At 41.1% G+C, this 26,901-nt stretch overlaps 1 protein-coding gene across 1 annotated transcript in view; it reads left to right on the top strand.

The window, feature by feature from the left end:
* SH3BGR (SH3 domain binding glutamate-rich protein) overlaps positions 1–22,196 on the top strand; it is a 29,215-nt gene extending 7,019 nt beyond the window's left edge. The window contains exons 3-8 of the mRNA XM_010580409.1: positions 5,416–5,496; positions 12,642–12,755; positions 18,309–18,338; positions 18,401–18,420; positions 20,320–20,427; positions 21,696–22,196. Of these exons, the coding sequence (XP_010578711.1) occupies positions 5,416–5,496; positions 12,642–12,755; positions 18,309–18,338; positions 18,401–18,420; positions 20,320–20,427; positions 21,696–21,732 (390 nt within the window). The 3' untranslated portion in view covers positions 21,733–22,196. The remainder of the gene's footprint in view (positions 1–5,415; positions 5,497–12,641; positions 12,756–18,308; positions 18,339–18,400; positions 18,421–20,319; positions 20,428–21,695) is intronic.
* Positions 22,197–26,901: the final 4,705 nt, after the last annotated feature.

Here is a 26,901-nt window from a genome sequence, read left to right as displayed (position 1 = left end):
AATACAGTCTGGAAAGTACTCTGATATGATCGCTGAAATGAACTTGCAAAGTACTCTGAAACGCAGATCACATAGTGAGCCCAGTTTTAAGTTACTCCACAAATCCAGTGTGAACTACTGCAAAGGTTGTTTTGAGACAGAAGGGATTTACATGCCACTAAGTTTTCAGAATTAACTTCAGTGCTCTCAGAACAAAAGTTGCTAGTATGAATAATGGAGTGCAATTGTTTCCTCATTTTCTCACAGGAATCTTAAAAGAGAACTTGGTAGGTTAGAGTTCATGTGCATTTCAACATCCAGTCTGCACAAATAAAAGGTATATTTTGATATATCTTACTCTGGATTTTGTGGCAGCCAATGTTGCTATAAATATTTCTGATATTCCCTGGAGAGGTTATATAGTGAATTAAAGAGTAATTGCCTTACAAAATGTTTCAGCTGGTCAGCCTTGCCAGTAAATGATAAATATACTGTTTTAACTCCATGTCTGAAGCTATTTCAGGAAGCCAGATAATCTACATCTTGAAATAAATTTAAGTTAAGACAGAGTCCTTTGCAAAGGCATCTCCATGTGGAAAGGGGTTGCAGCTACTGATTTAAAAAGTAAATCAAATTTACAATTAGTCTAAAAGTCTCCGGAGTTCTAATGTACCCAGCCCTCAGAGCTCATAGCTAATGATCCCAGTAGGTGCATAACAAAGATTAATTTATAGCATCATTATTTCAAAATAAATAAGTTAAGGAGATCCATATCAGTACATGAGCCTTATCCTTCTCCTCAGGGGAAGGTGCCTTAAGGGAACTGCACAGTGAGTGTGAAGTGGGATTATGTGGGCTAGTTGAGAACATGGCCAGAGGCTGGCAGACTGGTGCAAAATTCCTCCAAGTGACATGATGTCTTCTGCAACATGTCTACAATATAAAGCTGGGGATTTGCATTCTACTTCCCTGCATAATCTGTGCAGGTCCAACAGACCCATCATTCTGAAATCCAGAACTGTTTTATGCTGTTTAAAGTTTACATGGTATATCTTAACTCTTCCCCTGTATACCACTTCCTTTGCCCTCAGCTGCTTTATTAAAAATAGGGCTGCAAATTGCAAAGTTCTGTCTGAGTCATGGACTCCAATCCAGTATTTTGAATTCATGAAAATGCCTTTAAAATATGTTGCTCTTATTAGTACAGTCTTCAAGGGCCTCAGACTCGTGGCATCTAGAAACCTTCAAATTTGTAGCCTGGGTAAATGAAGCCACTTTATAACCATTTCCTGGCATGCCAAAATCACCCTTTAGCTTAAACAGCTCTAGCCCAATGTATTTTTAAATGGGAATCATATCCTCTATTAAGCTTCATTTTGCTATGCTAAACAAGTCAAGCTCTTTACACCTATTTTTTTGTAAGACATTTTCTCTTTCTCCTTCCTACTGATTTTTTCCTTTCTTCATTCCCAGATAGTCCTTTGGTTTTAGGTCAAACTTGTTACACTTCATTACTCATCATTCTCCTTTCTGAGATCACTCTTTTCCCTCACTTCTCTTCCTATTGATTGTCCTGTATGTTTCATTCCCATTCACACATGTGCATGTGTATATGCTTTAGCAGCATGCTTGCCTGGGACCACTGGCCTTGGGAGATGAAAATTCAAGATAAAAGATTTCCTTCCTCACCCTGAGAAAGAGGGATTTGGAGAGAGACATGACAACCTTCAAATATTTTAAGGGCTGCAGCAAAAAGGAATTAATTATTGGTCTGAATTCAGTATTGACCCTGCTTTGAGCAGGAGGTTGGACTAGAGGTGGTCTACTGAGGTGTCTTTCCACCTCTCACCACCAACCATCCTGTGGTTCTAGGATTTTGTAAATATGACTGCTCCACACCCACTGGAGGTGGGACAAGATATAATGCGCAAAAAATGCAGCAAAGAGACTTTAAGTCAGACATTAGAAAAAAATATGTAGTTGTCAGGAGATAATCTCATTATCTAATTAAAGGTCATTACCAATGGATTGGAGAAACACCTATCAGGAATAGCGTCGTGGTTCCTACCTTGGAGAAATGGTCCTTTGAGATCTTCTCCAATCCCTTCTTCTGCAGTTCAGTGAAATTTTGGGCGTGGAGGTAAGGGAAGAGGGGATTCTGGGGACTGGTGAGGAGGCTTCCTTTTCATGCTGTAACAGACTGACATAATGAGCAAGTAAATGCAGTCCTGTTGCTAATCTCCTTTTCTGCTGATACGTAAAAGTATCTGCATCTTCTGGCTGATGCTGAAGAGCTGCTTCACTTCCTAAATTGTACAGTAAAATGGAGGTTTCTTATGGAGGCATTTATGAAAATACACCGTGAACAGCTTTTCCATGAGGTCAGAGAAGCTTAAGACTTACTTATAAATAGCTTGAATCCTATTTTTCTTTCAGATCTTTGGTATTGCCACTTGAAGAAACAGATTAGAAATGGATTCATTTTGTATGCCTGGCTATAGCACCAATTTCAAGTATCCATTCTAATCCATCAGTGTTGGCAATTATGATCTTATTTGATCTTTTTCTTAAGCTGCTTCTTTGCTCATGTCTAGACAGACATCTGCATCTGTGTCACTTTCTAAATATATTGAGCACTCTGTTGCTCTTGTCTTTGTTTTTCTTAACAAAAAGCCCTGGAAAACTAGCAAAGAAATGGAATATAAACTTCTGGTTTTCTCTGTAAACTGAAATCTATGCTTTTCTCTGTAAACTGAAATCCATAGAATAAACTACCCATGTACATACTTTTTTTAAAGAATCTCTGAATTATTAGGTAAGACTTTTATTTCATGCTTCATATAGCTGCTAAAGTCAAATATACAGAAATCGTAGGGACCTCTGGAGGTCTGCAGTCCAGCCTGCAGCTCAAAGCGAGGATAGCTTTAAAGTTAGCTTATATTGCTTTGGGCTTTGGCCATCTGGGTTTCAAAAGTCTCCAAGGATGGTGTTTCCATGCCCTCTCTGTGCGCTCTGATGTTGTGCCATACCACTCATGCGGGGAAGAACTTTCCACTGATGTTGAATTGGAGTTTGCTGTTTTGCTGTCTGGCATTTCCACAGTGGTCATACAAAGGATGCTGGCATAGAGTGTATATGTGCATTTTCACTCATATCATAAAGAAAAACTCATTGATTTTTTTTTAAATATCTTTCACTGTATTTTTCAAAGACTAGTTCCAAAGACAAATGACACCATTAGCCTCTGCCTAGACCTTTTACGTCTTCTCATACAGGTATAATATTATTGCATACCTGAAATAAATTGTTACTGCTCATTTTTCTTACTGCCTGCCTTGGGAACAGTTATCTTTGGTCATTCAGTGAATGGAGATGTGAACAAGTCACCATTAAGAAAGTAAGAGTGCAAATATACAATAGAAAAACTATTCCATGGTCACTGTAGTCATGCTTTTACTCCATGCTAAATACATAATAGCTTGCTTCTCAGTGTAAGCAAGGTAATTGACCTTCCATTTACTGTGAGATACCGCATTTACTGTGGGATGTCATTGTACACTACCAGTTGCCAAGGTGTACCTGATATGATAGAAGGTTGTATCCTCTTCTGATAAGGGGTTCATCTGGTCATTCACACCACTTGCCTGTGCTCTCAGGTCTGGTTATCTACAAGGCTGTGTGTCTCCAGAGATTTTTAGTACACTTACAATATTTGCTGCTTTTCCTCTGCGGAGGAACTAACAAGATGTATAAAATACCAAGGCCACTTCATGGCCCTTCCTTGTTATAGTCTTCTCTTTGTTTCCCAGCTATTGACATGTTGTGCCATAGTTTGCTTAGGCTGTTTTACGAGTATGTGGTATGCAGGAGGACACAAGTTTCCTGTGTTTGTATGGCCTGACAAAGGCCCATGTCAAATTCCAGCCCTTTGAATTGCAGAAAATCCTCGTGTTCTTGTTTGCTGTATTGCTCCTAAGTTTATGGGTTAGACTTCAGACACTGGCTTTCTTAAATACTTAGGGTGGACCTGGGTTAGATAAGAAGGAGAACCCCACAGCAACATGAAAACAACAAAGACATGGTTTGAGAAATGGGTGGCCTGGAACAGCAGCAGGTATTCTGCCTGGTCAGGGCAAAAAGTGCTCTGGGGCTTCTCCCAGACTGGACAGTTCCCATTGCCTGTAGCTAGGTCTGTGTGAAAGCCAATCTGTCTCTTAGGTAAATCAGTGAAAGAGGCGGTCATTTATCCTGTCTGTTAAGCTATGTTACCTCTTTCAAACTGGACTGAAATGTCATTGATTCCAGTCTTGTTGATATTAAGGTGTCTTCTAAACCATCCACTCCAGCCTTTCCCTAGGATTACCCTTGGGCAATAATTCATTCTCTAGAAATGCTAAAACAGTCCAATAAAACAACTCAGGTCCTAACCCAGCTTCACAAACAAGTCTCAAGGATGACTCAGCACCTTATTATTTACAGGTTTCTAGTTCTGGAGTTACTTGGGATAAGAAGGAGGATGATGACGTAGTCAAGGCAGTAGTCTAGGACTCGGCAGACATGCGTTCAGTCCCCTGTCCTACACAGAGCTGCTGTGTGATTGTGGGCCAGTCACTTATGACCAGAGTTTCTGCTGAGATCTTAAATACATGTTGATTTTTACCTGTGTAAGATGTGAGCCATGAACTCCCCAGTAACAAACTAGTGATAGCAGACCTTCCTTAATTGATAGGAAAGTTGTACAGGTGAATACAGTAAAGACCATGCAAGTTCTAGATGGTAGGATAGGAGCCATCCCTCAAGTGTTTTCAGTTATATTAGCACTGAAGAGAAAACAGGCATTTAACATAATGATTTATAACTTCAGTTCACATGTGGACAAGACATTTTGGCTGGTGCATATATGTCAGAGGGAACAACACAGTCCTTTGCCAAGTTTGGCTGAAAAGTAACTGCATTCTAACCAGAATGCTTTTCTTTCAAATAAACAGTTTCATCATTATCATTTCACTTGTGCTGTTATGTTGACTGTTGCCTTTTATTTGCCATAAAGCTGTCCAGGGTTTTGAGGGCCTATTTTGTGTTCTTATTCACAGCAAATTTTATTTTAACGTTTAAAGGGGGATAGCTTTGCTTTGGTGTGTACAGCTGAGGCACATTAAAATGAGATGCTTAATTTTATCTGATTCTGACATAGATGTGATATAATTAAAGTGTAAATCTCTGAAGAGATTTGCCCATTTGATCATTTTGCCAGCCAGTATGAAACTTCCTTTATCTGAGTTTTCTTCCTGGGCCTTATATAATGTAGGCACTTGTACAAATGCATAGTCATTCTCATCAATATAAGAAAGATTTGCTTGGGCTAGTCTCTTCCTCCTGTGCTTTTTGTTTGATTTTTGTTACCAATTCTCTGTTGTTTGTTTGTTCCTTTTTTAGGATTTTGAATCCTTTTTCTCTGCTAAGGAAGAAAATATTATTTATTCGTTCCTGGGTCTTGCTCCTCCTCCAGGCACAAAGGTATGCACTGCTCTCCTTCTGTGGGGGACATTTATTTGGTTTTAATAAAAGTTGAAGATAGACAGTGACTCAGCATGTCAAATAAGGGGCAGTGACAAGCATTACATTAGGTGCTGGTGCAGCAAAGTGTTCTTAAGGGAGAAGAAAGTGGCTGCTTCACTAAATATTAGAAAATGCTTCTCCCCTTCTTTTACTGCAGGCTTGTTACCATGCCTCCAGCTGATGGTTTTTTTGTTGTTATTGTTGACACAAGGCAGTATTTTATCATGTTCTGTTTTTAAACAATGCAGAATTTCCTAATGCAATTTATAGGTTGTGTTAATTACAAGAAACCTTCATCTGACTGCATCAAACCTTAGGCAAACAGGGTTTGTACTGGCCACCAACAGAGGAGCTGGGGTATGAATCTGTTCCATCCTCTGTGTGTACACGCAGACTGGCACTATGAGGTTTGCTCCCTCTGCCTTGAGGAGGTAACTTAAAGTCTCACTCAAGACTTCACAAAATCCCTTTGGCAAGTCTACCCATTGTCCTCCGTCCACTGTATTTTGACAATGCTCTAGTATATATATGGCAAAAGAAAAAGATTTTTTTATTATTTTTTTCTTTTTCTTCATTTTAGAGAAAACAATGTGTTTTATCTTTAACAGAGTCTTCTTCTAATTAGAAGTTTTATAACTGAGAGCATTACAGCTTTCTTATCCTGAGATCATGTTAGATGACAATCTAATATTGCCATCTTTTTAACATGGGTGATTCAACAAAAGAAATGAATCGAGAGAGTGATGAGCCAGAGTGATAGGAGGACTCTGCTGCATTGTGGTGACCTGGCTGAAGAACTGCCCTGGAGCATGAGATCTGCCTTCTGGTCCAACTCTGCTGCCAACTGTGTAGCAACTTTGAGTGAAACGCTGTTGTAAATGTCCCTGGTTTTCCTCTTCTGTAAAAGCAGAGAGAAAAAGGAGCCTCTGCTAAGTGCTTTGACAGCTACAGATGAAGAGATACCCAGGGGAGAGCCACAGTTGCTATAAATGTCTTTGACGCTGAGTCCCTGAGTGATAAGGAGCAAGTGATTTAAACTTTCTGCTTTAGCTGCGCCATCTCCCACCAAGGGAAATAAAAATTACTTGCCTACCTCACAAGGGTCTTGTGAGAATTCATTTAATTAACATCCACAAAGCCATGAAAGGCTTAAAGGACTGCAGGTATTACATATTATAATTATTATAAAAGATATGTGGAGAATCAATGAGATAGATAAAGAAAATTGCATTTTTCCATCTTCCCACTTCATATATTATCTGCTCCTTCATGCAAGCTCCTATTAGATAGCGTGTCTATGAAGCAAAGTAACAATTTTTTAGAATTCATTCACTCCCAGCTGTCAGCAGAGGCTATTACAGTTTCTACTTTGTGACAACTTTGTAAATGTTGAAAATAACATGTTCAGTACATTCTGCTGGGAAGATTAATGTTAGTGCTATTGGTAGCAACCAATTATGGTTTATGCTGATTAACTGCCGCACTGGTGGTGGTGGCAATTGTTTCAGTTCAGAAAGTGGAAATAAGTGAGAGTGTTTTTAAAAAATCCGTGTAAAGAGTGGAAGTATATATACATTGTCTCCCTTTTAGAATCTGTTCCTGAATTTGAGAGAGACATATACAAGTGGTTTAGCATTTATTGCAGAAGTGTTTCTCAGCAGCTTCACTGATGACAGTCTGGCTGTGCTTTGTCATACAAATAACCTTGCTGCACTGCTTCTGCTTTCCTTTCATTAGGCTGTCAATTCAACCTTAGCATGAAGTACAATGAATGGCTCGTGACACTGATTTCCCACAGCCTGAATCTGGAATAATAAGTCAGGTGTGGAAGAGATGGTGATGATGACACATATGACAGGGTTTCCTACTAATCCCTTCTTAAATATTTTTTTTTTTCTGGAATGTGGTGATAATTTATAAAAGAAGCAAACTATAAAGCACAGAAACACCACAAAACAGTCAGTAAGTATTTGCTTTCTAGGGGTTTTTACCTCACTGAGACATTAAAATGTTAATATGAAGCTGATACATGTTTTATACTCATGCCTCAGAAGATTCTCTTTCCTTTTGCATCCATCTTTTGTCTCATATTGCATCAGCAGTAGAGAAGCTCTTTAATGACCATGATGCTGTTTCACAGCACTGTCCACTAGGATCCTGACCCAGGACTGTTTTGAGTCTATTGTCTAGAGCAAGCAGGGAACTTTTTGCTACTCCCTCAACAAATTATAACTTCCCAGCAAAACACTTGTAGTTAAATGCATTGCCACGTCAGCCTGCTGAGTGCAAAATACATGTTTCAGTTCTGCAAATTCTCATTTTTGCAGCCTTGACTTCTCTCTGGGTCAGGTGGCTACGACTTGTCACCAGATCTACTCATCAAGTGTTTACATTGAACTGTTACTGCTAGGTATTTGAGCTCTGATGGTGCCAGACCCTAATGTGCAAGCTGATCTACATTTACAGGGTGAGTCTGATATGTCTAGGACACATCAAAGTTGTCAGCAAGGTGCAGATTGACTCTGAGACACATGTGAAGAAGCTCTGAATACACACAGATACAAAGACAACCCTTCTCAGACCTGCAGCACACAAGCAAAGTAGTCTTTACACATTTATTTAAGTATCCTCTTACTTACAAAAAAGCTGTAATTATTTCAGTAGGAAATAGCAAATAAACATCAAAGTTAACCAGGCTGGCTGGAGAACAGGCTGTGGGGCAGCTCCCTGAGTAGACGCCCACCCCTCTCTGCAGCCAGCCCTGTTCAGATTTCTGCTAAGGGTTCTGGTCAGGTACCACTGTACAAATGGCCAGTTGCTGTGTCCATCACCATGTTTCCGGATCCAATACAATGAAGTATTTAGATGCCTGGATGGCATGTGTAAACTTCTGCAGATCTTGGTGGAAAGGCTGAGGCTCTAAATGCTAATGATTTGCTTAGATCACTGTGAGAGTCAGGCAAAGATCTTCACATTTTTTTCCCTCTATACCAAGTACATTTTTTTATCCTTAAAGGGTGCTATGTGGTCATAAAACTCAGTGACATTGCAGAAAACCAATAAATATTTTCGGTACTTCAGAAAGGGTCAATTAGCTCACATCATGCTCTCTCTCTTGTTGCCTCCCCATGACACTGTTTTCTAAAGCATCATTTAACAGGGATGAGTAGCACAGTTTTATGTGCCTAAGAGAAGAAGCAGGCAAAGGGTTTGTGTTAATAAGTTCTCTAGTCTGTTAATATGAAATACCTTCTCACTTGAAGGAATACCTGGTCTAGAATACTTCTGGCTTCTAAACATGTTTGATGGCAGGCTGGGATTTAGAGGACAGCTGTGCTTTATGCCTGACCCAAAGATCACTCAAGTTAGTGATGGATTTCTGAATGATCCCATTTAATCTTGGATTAGTGGCATGAACACTGATGTGCCAATAGTATACTTGTGTACATTTGAGCTATAATCAATGTAGTTTGTATGTCTAGGGTCAGATGTGTCAGTCTCAACTGCCCCTAAAGTTGGGTATGTTTCTTTTTAAAGGCCCCATCACTTTTATGCTTAGTCTGAGACTGTTCTCAATATTCTTGAAAATGCTCTGAAATATTGGTAATGTGTGAACAGCCCATTACAAGCTCCAGTTGCACTGTTTGGTTTCTAAAATGGCACAGGTGAATTGTTTTGTCAATGAGATGCTTATTACTTAAACTAAGATGACAAACAGTATGCTGTATTACTACACTTTCTGAGTATCTTAGCAAGGTTTGAATGCAGGTAATTAATTGCTTTTTATTTTCAAGGACAATCAGGATTTTAGAGAAATTTATTAACTGCCCTGGAATACTGCTTCTGTTTCCCAGAAGTCCAGAGAGGCAGTAGATTGTAGCAAGATCATTTAGGTTTGCAATTGCTCTGTGAACTCAGTGAAGCTGATTTACTTGAGCTGAGGGTCTGTTTTTAAATCTTGTATATACTTAAATCCTTAATCTTAGTATTCTTGGTCTTAATATCCATAATCCTGATATCCCCAAATCCATAGATGCTTGAGCTTTAGTCTTTTAGTTGAAGAAGACTTCTACTAAGACTGTTTTGAATTACAAATTTTCAGCCAATCTTTGTAAATGGTATTTCATTTTAAATCAGTTAAAAATTAAATTTTGTGTTTTTATGGAGAGCTAGTATAATGATGATATTCCAAACATCACAGTTCTCCATATAATTAACAAGAACTCTGTATGTGTGTGTGCATGCGCATGTGTTCTGGCTGATAACATGCTGCTTCTAGAGTTCTTAGTTCTTTCAACTACAACTTTTTTTTTGCCTCGTGCTCTGAGTAAGTATATGATTCATCTGAGATAGTTCTACACAATAAGTTCACTTTAATTAGAATGCTGTCTTCAGTTTTTATGTATTTTATGTATCTGCCAAAAATATCGAGTACATAGATTTTAAAATGAAATGTTAATATACATGCTGAAAATAAATATCTAACCAATTTAGTTTTCATTAACACTATCCTTTTCATTTTAGGAACTGCTACAAAGAAAGTATCTGTAAGGAAGTTATGATTTGCTTAAGAAAACAATGTATTAACACAATGTTACACGAGAATTTCAATATACGTCTGTGTTACTACATATTTTAATCTTCAAATATTTTCTTAGCTTGTGGGGGAAAAGTAAAAGATAAATTAAGCCAAACAAATGACTCTGTAGATCTGTTTTTAATAACAATGCCACCAGGATCAGAATGCAGTGAGCCCAGAGTTTTATATGTACTTGAAATGAGACAATATTGCCAGAAAAAGAAGTAGTCTTTTCTCCTTCCTCCTTCCTCTGGCTCCTTCTGCTTACTCCCAGCTGCTCATTCCTCTCCCCAGGCATCCCCCACATGCTGGCAGAAACATTCATGCAGCTGTGTAATGGAGTGTGTAAATTGTGTGAGATGATAGAAATGTTTTTCTTTTTAAAGCTTTAATCTTGATCAGCCTCCTGCTCCAGTTCACCGTGCAGCCCTGGGAAGGCTTTTTCTGCCAGGAGGGCAGGGGCAGCGCAGTGCTGGGAAGGACTGCAGGGAGGGCAACGCTTGCTGCTGGCTGACAGGGCGTCTTGCTGCTGCTGTTTTTCTCTGCAGAGAGGAAGGGGAACTAATGAGCCTATGTGCCTACTCTCTTTTCATTGCAAGCTCCTTACATATAAAACATATTTTCCGTGATTCAGGAGGAAATTGCCAGAAGGGCACCAAATCTTACAGATGGTGAAGTTTCAGGAAAAGGATAAAACTGAAGAAGTATTTTGTCCCTCTCCCTCTGTCATGGTATCTGCTTCCAAACATTCCTAACCTTCTTTCTATACTTTTTGTCCCCATCCAGCAGAGCATCTCAGCAGGAGGACATATCTTATATTGCACACCACATGACGGGACAAAGTTCCCTAAGTCAGCACTCACCCAAGTCTGCTCTGGGGCTAAAAGCCAGATAGCTATGCTAGTGTCACACTTCTGCAGGCTAAGTACACCGGCTGAAGAAATCATATATAATGAGGACACTGGAGGAAGACTTGTGAAGCTTAAAGGACAGGGGATCTTGAGTGGGGGCTTTTGCTTAACTGTAGAGACAAATGAAATTATGGAAAAGCAGAAAAATCCAAACGGACCACATGGATGAGTTGTAAGGGCTTGGTCACAGGGGTGAGAAAGAAGCTCGTCTTCTGTCAGGGACATGCTGCTCTGCCCAAAGCATGTAGGACTTAGGATGACACAGGACAGGAATTCCCCTGAGCCCAATTCTCTGTTGCTGGAGGCAACCACACCAGATAACACCTCTCAAAAGTGGTCAAATTCCCTTTTAATGAATTAGATCCTTTGCCTCCGCTTCTTCCTTAGAAAGCCCTTCTAAAATTTCACACTGCTGATGATTAAAATTTTTATTCACAGCTGTTTTATACTCATTTTGCATCTACCTCAGCGCTCTTCCTTATCCTATCCCTCCCTGATGTTTACTCTGATCTATTTTTAGAGACCCATCGTATCCCCTCACAGCATTACTTTCAACAGATTAAAGTAATGAAGCTTTTTTTGTCACCCTTTCATAAGACAGGCTCTCGACTCCCTCAAATATTCTGTAGCCCTGCTCTGCACCTGTTCCAGTCTGAATTTCTCTTTCTTGAGCCTGAGTGACTGGAACAGTACAGAGCGATCCAGAGAAGGTTTTGCCTTGGCCTTACACAATGACATTAATATTTGCTTTCAGCTCCACCTCATACATCTGAGGATCACATTTATTACCTCTTTCACTGTCACATCACATTCATGGCTCAGTTATTCTGTGATTATTTAAATACATCCATCTTTTTCTTCTTTGATGATCAACAGCTAACGAGCTCCCAAAGTGCAGTAGAAACAGCTGTTTCTAATCTCTCTCCCAGAACTACCTGTCCCAAGTGATATGACTTTGCACTTCATGCTATTGCATTTCATCCTATTTCTGTTGTTCCGCTTGAGGCCATTCAGGTCTCCTTTTATCTGACACAGTGCGTGATTCACTGTGACCTTTCACAGATACCTAGCTGAAAGTACAGCAGGACTTAAAATAAGAGCCTTATAGAAGGTGCTTGTTCATGGTGCTGGAATAGATTTGATAGATGGGTGTGTGAAATGCGGAACAGTTTCCTGATGATTTTAAACAAGAAAGTTAAGAGACTGTATATGAAATCCTTATTACTTCTGTTTTTCTGTAGCTTCTTGATGAAGTTCAATTGGAATGCATGCTGGTGGAAAAAGCTTTTTTTTCTGAAACTAGAATGTGCTATCAGGGTGAGCATTGGTTTCCATTAAACTTTCCATAGAAAAGCTAGAGAATCTACTATGCTCTGAAGAGGAATAAGTGCCTGAATTCATGTTTTCCCTACACAAACCCCATGCCTTTACCAACAGATCAACATGCCAACAAGTGTTCCTTTCACAGCAAAATGTCCAAAAGGATATATTTTCATTTGAATACTGAAGCAAATTAGAAAAACACTTCCCCAAACTGTAAAGTCAAGAGTTTTATAGAATGAAGTGTTGGTTATGTGCCCTGAAACTAACAATGACTTCTCCTTTGCTTCCAGGAGACTGAAAAGTCTGATGCCACGCATGAAACGGAGGCACACACAGAAGACAAGGCAGATGAAGGGGCTCATGAAGAGTCTCAGTCTGCTCAGCCACCTTCAGAAGATCAACAGGTAATTTTTCCTTTTTCCCTTCGTGATAGGAGGATTTTACATGCTAAGCACATGGAACATAAACGTACAGGCCCTCCTAGTGTGCTTCACGGTGGGAAGGCTGACTGCAGCGTGGTCCTGCTTGTCTTTTGGATGCATTTTCCTTGACATCATGGTGATATGAAACCTAGATAAAACTCCAGGGAACTTTGCTCTGAATCTTGAATAACAGCAGTTGTCTTCAACAGTTTCCTTTTACCACTTGTTACCATAAGCTTTCTTTTTTAATGCTCATTTGAAACCAGATTCTAGTTATGAAGAATAATTTAGGATTAGACATTTGAGTCCTATCTGTGTGGAAAAATTTGCGGCTATCAATGGCCAGCATCTGCACTGCTCGTAAATCTAGTTGTTAATGTTTGTTGTCATGTACCAGCATTGACTGCTGTTGCAGCGAGCCAGATCTGACAGTGTCTTCTCCAGGTCATGAAGAAACCCCTGGGCCATGCAGAAATGGAGACCATTGTTACCCTTTCTGCCTGCATCATGGTCTGGTATTACAGTCACATGGACAGATCTCAAACTGCAGTGCTAAATGTTCTTGGAAGCAACCATATGAGTTCCTTCAATTCCCTAGTATAATATCCTGCAGTTAGCTAACATCAATAAAGTACTTGTTGAAATGTAGGTGGATCCCGCAAAAAGAGACCATTCTGTTGTGTGCCGGTGCCTTCCTCAGTGGGGTGTTTATGTTACTGGCCAGGTTCTAGACTCAGTAAAGACTAGGCAGAAATAGATCTTGGGTCTGGAGATAGGGATCCAGCTGCTTTATTCTTCCTGCTGCTCTGACAAGTTGACATTTAAGGATGGGTTTATTTTGATGTTGCAGTGTCAGGTGACTCTCTTCCCAAAGATGCAGGCCTACTGCTGGATCAAGCACTTACACGTGTTGGATTTTTTTTGTGGTTTGGAGATCAGACAGTCCCAGTGGAATATCTGTCATAAATGCATCATCTCTTTCACTAAAGAGCAAAACAAATGTGTATTGTTTTTTTTCCATCTAGCTGCTATGTTTTTCCAGAGGAAGCACCTCTCTGTAAGCCTTTCCCCATTGTCCTTTATAACAATGACAGAATCGGTCATTGTTAGGCTGGAAAAGCACCTTTCACACAGCCTCATGCAAGCCGCAGGCACTGCGAAGTCCCATTTAAAATTTCAAAATGGCGGTGAGGAGAGACAGTCCCCAGTGGGAACTGAAATTTCTCCTTAAATTGTATCCAAGAACTTTTCATGTCTCTATGAATTTCACCCAACACATGAGTGCCATCAAATACCTTTTTACTCAGCTCTTAAGAGAAGCCCAGCATAAAACTGCAGTGCATCCCCTGACTGGGTTAGGTTACTTGCCATTCTGGCTGGCAGTCTAATATTTTTCAAATGAGAACAGAATGCTGGAACATGTCTGCAAATGTGTCAAGCAGCTGTGTATGAGAGGTTTTGTAATGACATAATGCAATACCACTCCTATACAACAAGCACCTTGCTCCATTTCTCACAGAATGGATTGGAGCTGTAAGTGGAAAATACATTCTTCTTTAGTTTTACAGGGAGGGGATTGGCAGAGGAGACAGCACCAGGCAAGACAGTGTGTTTGAACAGATTTTTCTGTGCTTGTGAGGGCATAAAATATAGTTAGTCTTACAAATCCTCCCCTTTCACCTGCATAGTCTTGGCAGTGTCAAAATGTTCTTACATGGTCTTACATAAGAAGGAGGAAAAGTCTTCCTGAAATTGTCCAACTCTGATACCCACCTTCATCATGCCAGGTGTATGTTAGCTCCTGGGGGAAGAAAAAAAGCACTGTTTCTATTCCCGTCTCACTCATTTTTAGAGAGGATACTCACCACTGCAGGCAGCAACGTACGAGGGGCTTCTGCCAGGGACGCACAAACCCCATTTTTCACTCTGTTCCACCACCCACTTTCCATGTCACCTAGGACAAATCACTTCAGTGACGTGGCATCTGCCCACCTTGCCACAGTTCATCCCAATTATCACTTCTGTTGGGATGCCATGAATCATTCTGTAGAAATTCTGGTATTCTCATTCACTACAGACAGCACACAAAGGATGAGTTTAGATGAGAAGAATAACTTTGAGGCAGCTACAGTGAGATGAATTCTGCCTTTTGTCTTTGTATCTCATTTTACCTTTATAACAGAAAGCTGGAATAACATTTCCTTACCTGGTCAGGGTTTTATGAAGTTAAATACATTTAAAGACTGTTTGATTGCTGTTAGAGTATCTTCACTGGATGTTAGGTCCTAAAGGATACATGTAGTATCAACACAGGATTTTCAGTATTTCCCTCTCTTTCTCTCATTCTGCAGCCCAGCACAACTTGTTTGACTGCTTGACCACACTGAATAGATGTTTTCTGTGTACTTTCCCCACCCATGTCTTTTTTCATTCTAGCTTATTAAGAGCTGGTCTTTGCATACTGAGTTCTGAAAGGGTGACCTTTTTATCAGTGGCCCACTGTGTTTTGTAGCCAAACAGTTGCATCTTTTGAACAGTAGTCAGGACTCTTTTGGAGTGTCAACTTACCCTTTTCACAAACCCTCAGATCAAAATGCCATAATTTAAACATTGCAGTTTTATGTTCTGCTTCTGAATTAATGTACCAGTGGGAATCTAGTATTGGCATTTTGGCATTATTTAGCACTCAGTTTCAAACCAGCTTAAAAAGGACTCTTTCTTGTGGGGTGTAACCCAGCCAGCTTTTCTCTAGTGACTTTGCAGGAGAAATGCCAGTGCTATGGAAAAATTCTAGAAATTCTAAAAGTGTCTTGGTGAGGTAAAGGTATCTTAGTCTTTGCCAATGAGCATAAGACAGATAACAAAATAAACTGTTACTGTCTCAACCGTGGAGCTACACGGAAGGTCCCAGATGACTTCAGAAGGCTCCTCCGATGCCTCAGTAGCAGGAATGGCAGCCAGTGGTCAACGTGGGTACGTGTGGAGGCTGCAGCTTCAGCAGAGGCATGTTGCTTCTGCTGCCCTTGCTGAGAGATGCAGAAGTCCAGAAGCTCCAGCTTTCAGTCTCAGGCTGGTATGACCCTGAGAAAACCAGCGAGAGACCCCAGCCCTCTGAGAAACAAAACTCTTAAGTCAGCAGCTGCCTCCTGAAAGGGGCAGAGATAAGTGCACACAGTGACAGGTTGTTCTCCACACACTCACATTAGACTCACATTAGACTTCAGCAGCTCCAGCCCTGCATTCAGGCAAGCATCCAGGAAAGCCCGGAGCAGATGTTGAAATAGAAAGTCCCTGTCCTGGTTTCAGCTGGGATAGAGTTAATTTTCTTACTAGTAACTGGTACAGTGCTGTGTTTTGGATTTAGGGTGAGAACAATGTTGATAACACACTGATGTTTTAGATGTTTCTGAGCAGTGCTTACACTAAGTCAAGGACTTTTCAGCTTCTTGTACTGCCCTGCCAGTGAGGAGGCTGGAGGGGCACAAGAATTTGGGAGGGGACACAGCCAGGGCAGCTGACCCCAACATGCCATATGATGTCACGCTGTACAAAACTGGGAGGAGTTGGCTGGAGGGGCAGATCACTGCTCGGGTACTGGCTGGCCACTGGTCAGCAGGTGGTGAGCAATTGCACTGTGCATCACTTGATTTGTATATTCTTTTAGCATTATTATTTTTTTCCCTTTCTTTTCTGTCCTATTAAACTGTCTTTATCTCAGCCCACGAGTTTTACCTTTTTTCTGGTCCTCTCCCCCATCCCACTGCGGGGGACTGAGCGAACTAATAGCTGTGTGGTGCTTAGTTGCTGGCTGGGGTTAATCCACAAGAGTCTCTTACACAGATCTGGTAGTAAGTAACAGGAACAGCTTTCAGCCTGCGTCAACAAAGGACAGCTGCACTAGGATTTCCTTAGATTATGAATTTTTTTTTCACCTTAAACCTGTTGCATACTTTCCTTCCCTAATCACTTCATCAAGCTTATCCTTGACTTCCTCCTAATCTTTTTGTTTTATTTTATTTCTAATCCCCATCCTCTGATGGAGAAGGTTGAGGAACCATTTTGTTTGGATATAGTGTCCCTTCTTGCTTTGTCTGTCCCTTTGTTTTTGAGTTTTTTGAGGAAAAACTGTGACCTCCTATGCACAGCAAGGGTTCTACTGGTCAGTAGATGTGATGGTAATAATTTTTCTTTATTTTTACTATCTGATTTTAACTTTAGATTTTAGCTTGGGGGTTAGAATATTTTTTAAGAGGTGTCCCAGTTAAATCAGTTTGCAGTACAGATTAGGCTTACTTCAGGGCAGAATTATTTTAGAAACATGTTAAAAAATCATATTATAATGCGAGTCTGTATCCCATCTTAGCAATTCCCCAGGCCATATATAAACCCTGGCACTGCAGCTCACTTCCTTATCTCAACTCATTCTATGCAAACTCCTATCAACCACTCATGCCTTCTGCATGGTACTATTCCATTCGCTCTTTCTCTTTGGGAGAGGGGTAGGGATAGGCTGTGGGAGGTGACGTTGTCTAGCCTGGAGAAGAGAAGGCTCCAGCGAGATTTTATAGCAGCCTTCCAGTACCTAAAGGGGACCTACAGGAAGGATAGGGAGGGACTCTTTAATGGGGAGTGTAGTGATAGGATGAGGGGTAATGGCTTTAAACTGAATGAGGGTAGATTTAGGCTAGATATTAGGAAAAATTCTTTACTGTGAAGGTGGTGAGGCACTGGAACAGGTTGCCCGGAGAGGTTGTGGATGCCCCATCCCTGGAAGTGTTCAAGGCCAGGTTGGATGGGGCTTTAAGCAACCTGGTCTAGTGGAAGGTGTCCCTGCCCATGGCAGGGGGGTTGGAACTAGGTGATCTTTAAGGTCCCTTCCAACCCAAAACATTCTATGATTCTATGATATGATTTTGTGTAAGATTAGCTCTTCTCTCCAATAACCAGCGTGGTATCTAACATTAAATTCCATTCACTGGAATTTTTCTTTCTCTATTATTTCTCTTGTCTTCATCACTTTTGCTCAATCTACAGTCTAAAACCGGCTTGTTTTATTTCTTATTCCCCAGTACTGTTGAGCCAAGGCATCTGTTCCAGCCTACAACAGTTAACAGAATTGCAAGCCAGATTCTGAGTGATAATATATATAACATAGATAGGAGTCTGGAGAATTCTGATTTAACTTTCATTTTGCAGACCAGCTAATTACAAAAAAAAAGCCCCAAAACACCTGAAAAAGTAAACAAAATCCCAGCTCTAATGCTTTGCCTGTCAGTGAAGCAAATTTGATTGTAAGTAACTGAGAAAAAGGGAGCTGTATATAATGATTTTATAGCTCTTTTTCAAAGTAAATGCTTAGCTTAAATGTACTTTGTGAGTTAATCTGGAGGACATTATCTCAAAATAAATTAACTGAATTCCACGTAATTTTCCTAAATTCAATGTTTAATTTCTGCTGCGTTTTGCCTTATATGACCTCTGATATTCTTTGTTTGATCTATCTTTTAAACATATTCTTTTGAATATCTTGTATAGGAAAGCCAGGAAGAACAAGCAGCAACAGGGGTATAGTATATTTGTACATTTTGCTTTCATCTTTTGTTTGTGTGCATTTAATTCCTTTTCAGTCTCATTGCGTAACTCAAAAGTTAGTAAATTCTTATTCATGAAACTAAACATACTAGTATTATATTCTGCTAGAGATAATTATTTGTCATGTCATAGTCTTATTGTTTGGGAACAAAGATAGGCCTTTAATCATTAAAAACTGTAAATGGAAGAGAAATTGTCTTTCACAGATTCTTTAATAAAATTTTCCAAGGACTCCCAAGACAACTATATCTTTGACAATTGCTAACTGACATCATGCTGATTACATTTTTAGTGTTGTGAGCATGAAAGAGTCATTCTGACAATTTAGGCAGTTCTGCCTATAAAGGAAATATTTTCCTTGCCAGAATTTGTAAGACCCAGGTGCAATTCCTTATACACTTTTCTGTTTTGCCCAGCATTGCAAGTTTGTGCCTGGAACTTTTTCTTCAGTGCTCCCAGTAAAACTAATGACTACTTTAGGCTGCTTTCAACTACAAACCTGCAATTAATAAGAGGACACATTCACATCTTCCCACTTCCAAACTGCAATGCATGTATCTATACATGTGTATACATACACGTGCCCGCTGTCAGAGTTGTGCATTGTGGATCTGGCAGCTGAAATGGAGCTCATGGGCCCATGGCAAAGCGTGGGGGCTCCTGGTGAGGCTGGTGAGGGCTGTTAAGGTTGGTTAGTGCACCCTGGCACCACTAACTGATGCTTCAAGCAAGAAAAACACCCATTTTTTCTGTAAAAGGTCATTGACTTGAATTTTCAACTGAAGTTTTTAATACCTGAAAGATGTTGCTTGTCTGTGGGCTTGCTTGGCCCTGTTTCAAAGAGTGCTGGGGGAAATGCTGAAAGAGGCAATATTCCTTTGCACAAGAACTTCTAATCCAGCTGACCTGTGCGTAAGTTTGTATTACATTTCTGATTTTGCAGGGATGATCCTTTAGTGCAGTGGTTTTCCCTGAAAAACAACTATTCAAACCAGGAATCTGATTACAACAGATCCATTCCCAAGCACATGGTTAAACAGCATTTTACTTCAGTGACTCGGGCGTAACTCTTCTACAGACCGTATGTGTCTGAGAGGAAAACCCAGGGTCTGTGCTGCTCATATACTACCTGCAGTCCTGACTGAAAACTGATTATGTATTCTTTGATTGGTTGGTTAAGCCAGGAAGAAATTCCTGGTGTAATTTTTGTAGTTTAGGTAGTATACAAAGGTAGGACATTTTATACACACAGGAGCGCCTTTGAACAGTTTGCTGGAAGAGAAGGAGCAGAGAAGCCTACAATGCAATTTTCGGTTGTTTTTCAGAGTAGGACTACACTTTAAAGCTTCATTTACTAGCTCTTAAAAGACAATAAACACAGATTGCTGTCTGTGTTACATAAATGCTAGCTTTCAGATAACTGTTCATTTGGCTGACTGAAACAAAGGTCTATTGCCTTTAAATTGTACCATTTCTCCTATATAAAAGAGAGGAAGAATAGCTTTTGAAACAGAAACAGGGCTGTATTATCTGACTCTGAATGATTTTTAGATTATTCAGAAGTCTAGTTCCTATGCCATGAATCTTGACTTGTTTACTGCTCCAAGAAAGCATATAATTAAAAATACTAAACTTTTTGTCATATTTACATATATTTCAAATTCTCATTTTGATCTTGAACATCTATTTGCAGCCTAACCAGGTATCATGTTCTAAATTCTCTAAGAAGAGGGTTTTTATATTCCAGCACTTGCCTATTAACTCCACAAAGCTAGAGCCTTGGCATGTTAAGATTAAAAGCTCTGTGCATTTCTTCTCTGTTCTATTTGTTAAGCTCAAATAATATTGCATTTACTAGAAACAGAACAGTTGCAAAAGCAGAGCTCTGCATTTCAAGACTGTTTATTTTCCTTCAATTCCTACATGATAACTACAACTATTTTCTATAAAAAAGGAGGAAGAAGAAAAGCAGGAAGAGGGAGAAGAAAAGGAAGAGGTGGAGGAGCAAGAAGAGTCTTAGTACACTTCCCTGTGACACATTCTTTCTTGAACAGGTTTTCAGGTAACTATTAAGATACGCAGCACAGTTTCAAAATGTTCTTCAACCAAGATAAACTTGAAAATTTTGTATATATTGTTCTTATATGCAATGACAAGAATGGAAAGAACATACCAAAATAAAAAAAAGGTATTACGCATTTGACACGTAACTGTTAGTCAGAACTATTGTCCTTAATGAGTCTGTTAGTTTTCCCCATTTCTGTGGCAACAATGAATCTGACTTTCCTACACAGCTGTCTCTGTGATCCCTAATGTCTGCCAAATACTGCAGGCCCTTTGATCCATTCCCCTTCACTCTTACAACCTTCACCTCCCTGCCCGGCTTCTGATATCTGCTTTGGGCATATTCCTTAACATCTTCTTACGGTACCCCGTAGCTCTCTGCTGTGTCCTCTAAGTATGAGCAATGCAAATTGCAGCATGCTTAGGTGTGTACTGCTTGAGTGGTCAGTATATATGCACAAGTGCCAAACTGATGGGCCAGAAGTACACTTAACTGTTAGACTCATTGCAGCTTCTCTTTCATCTGGGATAAGAATCCGTCACCCTCCTCTCCTACTCAGCTACTGATTTCAGTGAAACTTTTAGGAGCTTTGTGTCTCAAATTAAGACCTCTCTCAAATTTATTTGAAATGTTAAAAAAAAATGACAGGAAGAGAGAAGAACCTGACCAGAAATACAGCACACTATAAAATTACTCTGATTGCCTTAAAAACCAGGCCAAATGTGACTTTAAAACCTCAAAAAAGGAAGCATCTGTGAGGCACAATTTGTGCCTGGATGGTTGTATGAGCATCCAGCATTGCTCAAGGTTTGTCAGCATGTGGTTTCAAATTTAATTTTCAGGTTTTCTTCTTCCTCCTACTGTCTCTTCTCCTCTGCACAGAAATAAAGATCAGACAATCACTTAGTAGGGAAAAACTGTTAACCTACAAGAATGTTGGACTTTCCAGCAGATTTTGCCCTTGGGTGGCAGGACTCTGTCCTGATTGCAGACACAGAGTGTGATACGCTCTTTCTAGAACTAGCGGGATTCCCAGCTAACTCTGCCTCTGAGATGGTTGCCATGGGTTTCACCAACCATATGCTGATGTGGAGACCCAGTGCCTCAACAGGGCAGAAAATCTGTCACTTCTTTCATGCTACATCTCCCAAAACTGGGTTCCTCTGTTGCATGGGAATTAATTCATCCCGGTGTTGTCCAGTGTTCAGACATGTAAAATCAAAGGAGTGTTAAGTTTTAATCTAATTTTCCTTATTTTTGTTCAGGAAGCACAAGCTGGAGCAGCCCCGCCAAAGAAAATAAACTCACTCTCAAGCAAACCATCACTAACTTTCATGCCTGTAGACTTATATATAAATACATAACAGAACAAAGACACCACTCTGTACTACCTGTGGCCTTTATATATATATTTGGTATTCCAATTACTTGTTAAAATGGGTCTTCTTATATCTGACTGATGATATTTCAGTTGATTGTTATATGTTGGAATAGTATCGTCCATGTCACATTTTAGATTGTAAGCTCCTCAGGGCAGGAACCATGTCTTTCTCCATGTTTATATGCTGCCAAACATTGCTGCCACTCAGCAGATAACTGCACTCACACAAGTGACGTATTCAGAGAAAAAGAAATTCAGCACTGAAAACTGCAAAGAAGCTTCCTGTATACAAGCTATGTGAGTCACTTCTCCCTCAGCTGGCTTTTGAAAATGATTGAGATTTCCATTGTACAGCAGTTTAAATAAATGCATTTTCTGTCATATCTGTTCTTTGTCTGCAAAAGCATTAATTTAACCCTAGCAAGCTGTGCTAAGATCTGTAAAGTTAAGTTTTCTTCATTGTTATGGTTGTAGGCTATGCAAAGCCCTTCACCTTGCCTTAGGTTCCTGCTGATGTTTCTGGTATTGTGTATAAGAACCCAGCCATGAGCATACACAACCTTCATTGAATGAAAGAGCTGTCCCAGTCCCTTCTACTGATGCCTTGTCAGTCTTCATGGATACATTCATATTCACTGGGTCAGGGAGGCAGAGAAATTTAATCCGTGTTCACACTGTAACTGTTGGTTAGAAGTTCACTGAGGAGGAAGGAGCTTGGATTTCAGTCCCTTTTTCAATTACTTTTTATGAGATTTATAAAAACTGCTTATAGAGGAAGGGAGGGGATGAGAAATGCTTATTGCCAAAGTAGCCCATAGCTTCATAGACAAAACAATCTCCAAAGGAAACACAAGTTTATGTTTAACTCTGATTGAGAAGAGGCTGGCTTTTCGGCCTGAGATCTCCTATACTGTGAGTGCTTGAACAATGATGAGCAAATAAAGTGGACGAAAAATTTGTGGAGGTTTCCTGAATGTCCTGAGTGGGTACATTTTTTTGTTCAGGATACATCTAAAGTTGCAATTGTTGGGAAGGGATGGATAGGGAAGCAGTGTGCTCTGTCTGCGCTGCTCTTACACTTGTAGGTGATGCTGAGCTCAGAGCTGGCAGGTCCAGCTGAGGGAAGGACCTTGGGCTCCTCACTTACAGCTAACCAAAATCATCAGCTCAACATGCAGCAGCAGCCAAGACCCAGGAAAATGCTGGGCACCATCAGGAAGACGGTATTGACTGTGCAGCCATATAAAGCCTTGCTGAGTTGACATCTTGAGCGCTTTGTGCAGTCTGTTCTCTGCATCTCAGCGAAGATGTGGTGGCATAAGAAGAGGTACAGAGGAAACAACAATTAGAGAGGATGAAACAGCTGCTCCATCAGGAGACTGCAAAGACTTTTCAATTTGGAGAGGAAGCCAAGGCATTTACAAAAATCAGAAAGGCAGTGAATAAGATGAATGCAGAACTGTTAGTCAAAAAAATCCTGCAATACAATAATGGAAATTAGTATACACAGTTAGTATACACAATGAAATTAGTCGATCAGCTTAAAAGAGATAAAGAAGAGTACTTTTTTATACGGTGGGTTGGGAAATTCTGGAATTTGTTGTCACAGGATGTTACGGAGACTGACAATGTCAACAGGCCCAAGAAGGTATTGGACAATGTCAGGAACAGGAGGCTCGTAAGTAGATACTACAGCCTGGGATGTGCCCACCAATATCCCTAATCCAATGAAACATGGGTGCTGGGGACTGGGGGCAGAAGAAATTGAATGCAGCAGACTTGCTGTCCCTAAATAGCATTGCCCATTTCCACTTTCAAAGACTGAGTACCACCAGGTTAGGTGAGCCACTGCTCTGACCATTTCTTATGTTCCTGCAGGTGATTACTCTTCCTGGGAAAAATGTTCTGCACCTCCCTGGCAGCTGAATTGGGGTGCCAGTCATCGCTGCAGCAGTTTCGAGCAAAAGGCTGGACTTTTGCGAGTATGGTAGACAAAATGAAAACAGAACTGTTAATCATTCTGGAAACGTGGTAAATCCAGTGCAGTGAGCGTGTGTTGTGCAACAGCCGGCATGTTCGTGGTAGCCTTGACATATCCCCCGGCTGCCTGAGCTTTGCACGGCCGATGAACCTCGGGCTCCTCTTTTCCCCCTACTGATGTGCAGAACAAAGAGCCTGAGCGTACTCGGTACATCAGGCAGGGCCACAGGCTTTGGGCTTGAAACAAAACCACCACACCTTGCATATTCAGGTATTACTTGTTAAGGCAGAAATATGGCAACCATCTTCTCAAGAGGGTATAATCTGGAAAGCCCCTTAGGGAATGTGAGGAATGCTAAGCCTCCCATACAAGAGTGACGCACTCCCCTGGTCTTCAGCTGGTGACCGAGGTTATGCTTAATGTGTAGTGAAAATGCAAACGGGGTAGCGGATGGTCGTACTCACAACACAGCTCTTTGGTGCGTTCCTTGGGACAATGCTCTTTAGCACGTGCTGATCATCTTTTCTGCCAGACGAAAAGGAGGTTGTGAGTATGCAGAGGATAAACTGAAAGCTGACTGCTGCTTGGTGATTTTAGCCATAACGCTAATTCTGCTTACCTAAGCTTAATACTTTCTGCAGTAATTTAGTGTGACTAGGCAAAGAATTAAGTCTTTTCTAACTACAGCTGAATGAAAATCAGGAGCACAAATATGTGAGATATTGACTTAAATGCATTTGAAAACATACTGTCTGGATTTTTATATCATTTATATTTTACTGGGAGAAAGCAACTGCAGTTGGTTAACAGGGTGCACCTGGTACACGGTGTTTCACATGCTTCAGGAAACTCTGGATGCAAAATTATTCTGGTGCACCCCAGTTAAACACAAAACAGCACGCTGCTTTTTGTGACACTTTGGTATGTAAAGCATTTTCCTTGGATGATTGATGCCATAAACTTCTAGTATACTGAAACAAGCTAAAATTAGAAAGGCTTCAAGCTATGCTTCCTACAGATCCATATATGTCATGGGATGGTGGCTGTTTGCACTTTTAAACAATTGATTGTCAAGTTTAACAGACTGCTGAAGTGTAAAAGAAGCAACTACAAGTATCATCATGAAGTAACTAAGTAGATAGGGCTAGCCAATGGTTTGTTTTCTAGGAAAATAAATATTAGGACCTTCATTCTGTTGCTTGTAAGAAACGGTTTTGAATAACAGCTCCAAAAGGCAACCTCTGCCATGCTTTCTCTTGCATGAGAGCACTTCTGAGCCAACAAACTGTGCAAGAGATTTTCTCCTAAGAAAACTCTAAGGGAAATTCATTGGAGAGAAATTAAACTGTTCAGTAGTTTTCCCAGGGTCAACCTCCTCGATGCTGTCAGATGGCTGGGAGGTACCGGTGGCTGGAGAGGAGCCCGAGGAAGCCTTCCTCCCATCGTGGACACTATGTACTGGCAGCTGGTAAGCACGCTGCTTTCAGAGTTAGAATAAAAACTGTCGTATCGCTGCTGCAAACAGCTCTGCGCAGCAACGCTTGGTAGTTTAAGCTGACTTGATGGTGGTCCAAGCTGGGCACTCAAGGCCCATTCTCCTCTTTGGGCTGGGAGGACTTCACCTCTCCGACTGCAATCACGTGCTGCCTGTCCTGCAGGAGCAGCCTTCGAGGGGTCACTGTGAGAGGGGGGGTCCCGGCGAGCACGGGAGATGACTTCAAGATACCGGGAGTGCACCAAGGTAGGGGTGAGGGCGGCTGTCAGAGCCAGAGCACCCGACTCCCAGCTGACTGCTCATGTGGAGCGACGGCTGTGGAGCTGGTAGCAAAGCACGGCGCTTTCCGCTCCGCTGACTTTAAGGACGGGATCCTGGATGGATGCCATTTTTCTCTCAGTTCCAATTTCCAGCTTTCTGGTGAAATTTTTTTATTTTTTTTAACCTTCAAGCTTTACAATGTTTGAGCAGTAAGGCTAGAAGAGACTATATATAGTTTTTCTTAATAGTGACTTACCGTGCCAGAGGAGCTTTTGTGTGCAAGTGTGTGACAAAATCCATGGCTCAGCACCCACCAGCTCCTGGTGGGGCAGATCAGAGGCTGCAGGTGAGCACAGAGCCAGAGCAGCATGCTGAGCAATGCTATTGATGGCCTTAGCCTTTAAAATCACATTACCCTGATAAAGTTAGCAGTCCCAGGGCTTGCCAGGCAGCACAAAGCACGCAAGCTACCTCCATTCTTGCTGTCCAGCCTGTATTTCCCTCCCTGCCCCCCTCCCCCCCGGGGATTTTTCTTTCTTTCTTTCTTTCTTTGTTTCTTTCTTTCTTTCTTTTAATATTTTATTTTAACAAAAGCCAATCACCTTCACAATAACCTCCAAAGAAATAAATAAAGCAGATGCCTCCTCTTCCAGCATCCCTCTGGCTGGGGAGACAATAATCCCTGCAGCGGCAGCCCCGGCTGATGTGCTGGGCATGGCAAATAGCAGGTAGCAGGGCTGTGTGTGGGGCTGCGGGGGGGCAGCTGGAAAGGGCCAGGCTGCTCGTGGGTGCTTCTCCTGGGCTCCCAAAAAAGGGGGGCTCTTCCAGCCCTTACAGCTAACTTAGCAGCAGCACCTTGGGAGTGAAAGCTTGGCACTAACTCAGTGATGTTTCTTACCTGGTCAGGGGTGGAGGGAAGGAAAAGCAAGAAAAGCGAGAAAGAAAATGGGGGAAGAAAATCCCCTTTGGGCTAGGAAGCATCTTCTGGCCATTGCATGTGAGTGATTCCCAGCAGTCAGTGATGGAGCATGGTGTGTTAGAGAAGTTTTGGCTTTCTATGCACTCCATCCAGTACTTTTCCATAAGGATTATAGCATTGCTGGATTTTAATGATGTGGCGTGCTGCATTACTATTGGCTACATCCAACTTAAATGGGTCTGATACTGGTGTCCATGTGCTCCTAATCAGATTTTGATGAAAGCTAGAGGCAGTAAAAGAAAATTATATTCAGCTTCTGGCCAGCCTCAGGCTGGTTTCAGGGCAGCCGCCAGTGTGGCCCATTGCAGACAAATGCAGGAGCTGGAGGAAGCAGCTCTGGCAGGAGCTCGGGGACCTGGGTGGCCAAAATCTGA

The sequence above is a fragment of the Haliaeetus leucocephalus genome, unplaced genomic scaffold, assembly GCF_000737465.1.
Source record: "Haliaeetus leucocephalus isolate CR32 unplaced genomic scaffold, Haliaeetus_leucocephalus-4.0 Scaffold702, whole genome shotgun sequence".
Taxonomy (NCBI): domain Eukaryota; kingdom Metazoa; phylum Chordata; class Aves; order Accipitriformes; family Accipitridae; genus Haliaeetus; species Haliaeetus leucocephalus.
Note: the sequence above shows the minus strand (reverse complement) of the source record. Positions and strands in the feature narration are given on the sequence as shown.